At 37.1% G+C, this 4,890-nt stretch overlaps 1 protein-coding gene across 3 annotated transcripts in view; it reads left to right on the top strand.

The window, feature by feature from the left end:
- The window catches only part of LOC107097428 (calcium uniporter regulatory subunit MCUb, mitochondrial-like), a 24,385-nt gene that overhangs the window by 15,714 nt on the left and 3,781 nt on the right, over window positions 1-4,890 (top strand). For 2 of the 3 annotated variants that reach the window (XM_015394570.1, XM_015394569.1), the window contains 2 exons: window positions 2,148-2,208; window positions 4,380-4,547. In XM_015394570.1, coding sequence (XP_015250056.1) covers window positions 2,148-2,208; window positions 4,380-4,547 — 229 coding nt within the window. The remainder of the gene's footprint in view (window positions 1-2,147; window positions 2,209-4,379; window positions 4,548-4,890) is intronic. The other variant, XM_015394571.1, reaches the window with a different exon arrangement.

The following is a 4,890-nucleotide window of genomic DNA, read 5'->3' as shown; positions in this document are numbered from 1 at the left end:
GTGTGTATATATATATGTGTGTGTGTGTGTGTATATATATATATATGTGTGTATATATATATATATATATATGTGTGTGTGTGTATATATATATATATTTGTGTATATATATGTGTGTGTGTATAAACATAAACAGATCTCATCAATCAACTGAAGTCCTGCTAATCATCTGTTTTCCTGATTCAGGTGTTTTAAATCAGAGACAAATTGAAGTTGCAGGATACCACCTCTTTCAGACTGGAATTGCCCCCCCCTTCTCTAGGATTGTCTTATAGTTAATGAAATATGATTTCATAATCGTATCATTATATAATTATAACTGAGTCAAATGCTTTGACAATCCTCTGTACTCAAAGCGTAACTGGATCCATGTTGTTGCTTCCCTAGAGGAAACATGACACCAGAAATGTTTTATTCATGTTTCAACTTGCAGCAGCTGAGTTGTTTTTTCTATGAGTCATGTTGGTGCAACAGCCACACCTGAACATGTCTCTGATAGCAGGGGCTGGGTGCAGTCAGACCTAGTATAGCTAAGTACAAGGTATGTGGTTCGTACAGGGCAATCTGCATTTATTTGATTTAACTTTTAAGAAGTTGATATAAATGCTTAAAAATGTTTAAAAGTTAGATAAAGAGCATAAAGGTCAGTAGGAACAAAGAATGGCTCCTTGACAAACCGGAGTGGAACAAATGATGGCACACCATCATTATTTTGTGCTTAAAGATAATTTTCTGCTGATCGCCACTGAAGGGTAACAAAGATGCTGATACTGATATGAGTCGTACTTTAGCTGGAAAAACAAAGACTCTAAAATTATTCTACAGCTCTAAAGACACAAGGCTTGACTTGGCATTGAGGTGTGGAATTAGTCTGGTAAACAATTTGATGGAAAGAGGTTGAAATTAAGCATGGAAGGATCATTGGGCAGGGAAGTTGCTTGCATTCTAACTGTATCCCACTGAGAAAAATTGGTTTAAAGGCCATTGAAAGGACGAGATGATGTACGTCCAAACTACCTTCAGATCGTTGAAAAAACATTGAAAACTGGGCTTGCAATGTCTTTTTAATGTCCAATATTGGATTAAAGTGGAACAAAACCAGATTGGCCAAACACAGCGCGATTTAGATAAAAAAAAAATGATTTTTTTAACTATATCAAGACTATGCAGACCGACCAGATTTATCCTAAAAAAACAATGTCTAAATGCCGCCTGGTGTTTGGGAGGAGTATCTTCATTATGTAAGAAGCTCAAATGTCTATCAAACAATTTTAAAAGACTAAAGGACCATCTTAAGGACCTCAACATCTTATTTACAGACTCTCTGTTGAAAAAGTAATTTGACAAAGATAGATACTTTGGTTTGTTCAAAGTAAAAGTCCTTTTACTTGAATTTTACTCTTTATTGCGTGAAAAATATACCAAAGATTCTGCATAATTGTTTAACACGACCAAAGAGGTTTTATATATAGAATAAGAGATTCAACAAACTCAAGAATCTTTATTGTCATAATTTATTTTTTGTCGAAAGTTGGCTCAGAATGCACATATATAGAACACAATGAGACAAAAGTAAAGCACATGGGAGAGGATGTCATTGAGAGATAACAATCAAAGAAACCAACAAATGAAAACCATAAATATAACAGCTGAAAGAGATGAATACCTCTTTACTGTTGCTGTTCCGTTGAATTAGATAAGTAATTATTTAAAAGTTAACATTAATGCATGTATTGTATTTATAAGATAGGTACAAATGCCCTAAAATAATCTGGCAAATGTTCATCTTTTAATTTGGCAGATTGATTTTAATTAAAAGATACAGTAGTTTCCTGTTAAAAGGTAGATTAGGTGCATGAATAACATAAAGTAAGGATGATATTTTTGGTATTAGAGAGCAAAGACTTGACTTTAAGTCACCCCTAAAAAAACTCAAAACATGACTGTGATATGGTTTAATAAAAAACTTAAGACATGATGGAGTCTAGATTAATGACATGAAGTTGACCTTGACATTTCTGTTCAGCATGCACCAAGTTCGATCCAAATAAAAAAAGCTTCTCTTTGTATGTGTGTCAAATCAAATAGGAAACCCTTCAGTGTACAGACTTAAAGTGTCCTTTTACATTTTCTTTTCATCTCTCCAGTCCAGTTCAGTGTGGTCCACCAGTGTCATTTCCAGTTACAGCAGTCAGGCTACATCCAAAGGTAAATTATAACTTTTATTCATACTATATTGACCTGATCAGGATATTACAATCCCGCTGAATCAAACCCCTACAGATCCATGTTACCTCACCTTCATCTCTCAGACAAGCAAACCAATCAGGTATCAGTTGTTATCAACCAACTCCTTCCTGATCAGTCTGTTTTCTCCCCTTAGACCAACCAGAAAGTTCATCTGACTTCCTGCCGTTCTCCACTTCCAGATTTGTGTTGCTTTTGTACATTAAACATGAAAAGACACTGGTTCTCCATCTGATTCGGCATATGGGTCAAAAAACTATAAACTAACATGACAGAGCGGGTGAGCCTCCCTCTTTTCCAGTCTCTAGGGAGGCATGATGGCTGGATTAAGGAGATTCTACCTTTCACCGCCCTCAATCGAGGTCTGCAGCTCCCTACCCCTACTGCAAACAGTGCAGCTCTGTCTCTCTTAAGGAGCTTGGTTCCAGAGCCCAGGCTGTGTGTACAGTTAACCCAACTATTTCTGGCCGGCAGCAGTCACCCTTCCCCTTAGGCTCATTCCCTCCATAGAGGTGATATTCCCCCTCCCGGTAGCTAGGTTAAGTGTCTTGGGATCAGTTTGCAGAGGCTCCTCCTCTTATTCCCCCTACAGGTCCTGGGCCACTGGGTGATCACCTCACATCCCTTATTTGAGCACAATGGCAGCCCACTGCTCCCCAAAGGGATGGATTAAATGCAGAGAGTAAATTTCTTTGCTCTGTACTTGTGACAGTGTAATGACAATAAAAAGCTGAAAAAAGAAAAGAGAAGATGGGGTTTGGGGGGGCGGTAAGTATGTTGTTCATGGTACGTACTTGTTGTTTTAGCCGTGATGTAATGACACATGTTTCTTCCATCTGGTTGAGTTACACTTTTAGCTTCTTGCCAATGCAGCTAACTCTCCAAGCATGAACGTTTACTCCCTTGTTGACTTTAGATCTTAGCTTCCAACTTAAAAAAGAATTGCACTGCCTCCTCCTACACCAGCTATGGTGACCACAGCCTTCTCAATGACCCGCCCCCTGCCTTTGCTATTTGTTTGAATTGATTGAATTGTGTGATTGACACTCCAGCTCCTTTAGTTTCTTCTGTACCGCATGGAAAAACAGTCTAGCAACTAGCGTTGAAACGCGAGCAATTCCAGATAATGTTCTTCAACTTGTGATGTTTATTAAAAGAAAACAAAAATAAGAGAACATCCACATTCGTATAATAAAAACTCGTTCAAAAACTGTGTTGCTTGCAGCATATCTGTTTTCCCTCAGTCCTTACGTACACATATACAATTACAGCATGCAGGTAGCCCAAAAATATGCATTTCAAATTGCATTTCTATATTCTATGCTTTTAATATTAGAGTTTTTTACACTTAAATTATAATCTTAACAACAGACAAATTATCAATCTTGTATTTTAACCCTATAAATGAATTTGTCTTACAGGAATGATAAAAAATTGCCACTCCAGAGTAAAAAAAACAACAAAAAACCCTAGTAAAATAAACATTTTCCAGTTGAGGGAGAGCAATGCCCACCCTTGCCCCGGGACTGTAGTATAGAAATAAAGATTTATTATTATTTTAAGAAGATCATCTGTCTAGATATTGTGTTTGAATGCAAATGTTGTCCATGTTGGCTCCTGATATGGTACCCCTGAAATTCTTAGTTAAAAGTTAATTATAAATCAAGACACCAAATTATTGCAAAATGCATCTAAAAAAAATACCTTAGACTTTCTCCAGCATCAAATCCATTTCTAAAATGTAATATAGTTTTCTTGTTTGTAGCAAATTACCTTTAATGAATTTGCATCAAAACAGATAAATCTGCTTATTATATTCATTGCCTTAGAAAACATGCAACTTTCGGTTCAATGTGAATGTTTTCTAAGCCATAACAAGGCTTTTGTTTGAGCCATTATATAAGCCTGGAACTCAAAAGCTAATCCAGACATTTGGAATTGAAAAAGCTTCCTGGATTGGAAGCGAAACGTCTTCAAACTTAGAAAACAAAGTCCAGTGGTTTGTTTTTTAACTTTTTTATTTTGTTGGAGTGATAATGACCTGGATGACTGAGAATCTCCACCAGCATTTATTGCCTTCAGTGTTCTGTCTGTCATTAACCTGCTGTGTATCTTAATCCTTCTTCTTTCAGATGTTTCTCTGCGCTACAGCTTCGGACGCCCCGTCCTCTCCCTGCAGCTCCCTGCAGGTCAGAAATGCCGTTTCACTCTGACGCCGATGTTGACCACTGTGGACGACTTGCTGCAGGACATAAAAGCCAAGGATGTTACTGTGGAAAGCGCTGCACTGTTAAACAAAGGTAAACATCTGTAGAGCACGGATAACAACCTTGAGTCTGCTTTCTGTGTTTGAGGACATCCTTCCTTATCAAGAATATTTTGTTGTAAATCAGGCACGCAACACGCTTTATTACTAACCTGGTTTTTCTTTTTGCAAACTGACCTTGATTAACCCATTTAGGCCTAAAACGCCTGGAAAAAACACCTTAAAAACCTATGGCCGATTTTAAAAAATACCCCTAAAACCTGAAGTTTTTCTGTAAATTCAGCAACTGTGTCAACGCCTTGTAAATTATTGATATCTCAGCTTCTGTAGCAGATAGAACTCAAAATACTGGTGAGCTTTGAAATTCTTCCAAAAAA

Source organism: Cyprinodon variegatus, unplaced genomic scaffold (genome assembly GCF_000732505.1).
Source record: "Cyprinodon variegatus isolate N-32 unplaced genomic scaffold, C_variegatus-1.0 Scaffold696, whole genome shotgun sequence".
Taxonomy (NCBI): domain Eukaryota; kingdom Metazoa; phylum Chordata; class Actinopteri; order Cyprinodontiformes; family Cyprinodontidae; genus Cyprinodon; species Cyprinodon variegatus.
The sequence above is the reverse complement of the archived record's forward strand: the minus strand, read 5'-3'. Positions and strand labels throughout refer to the sequence as shown.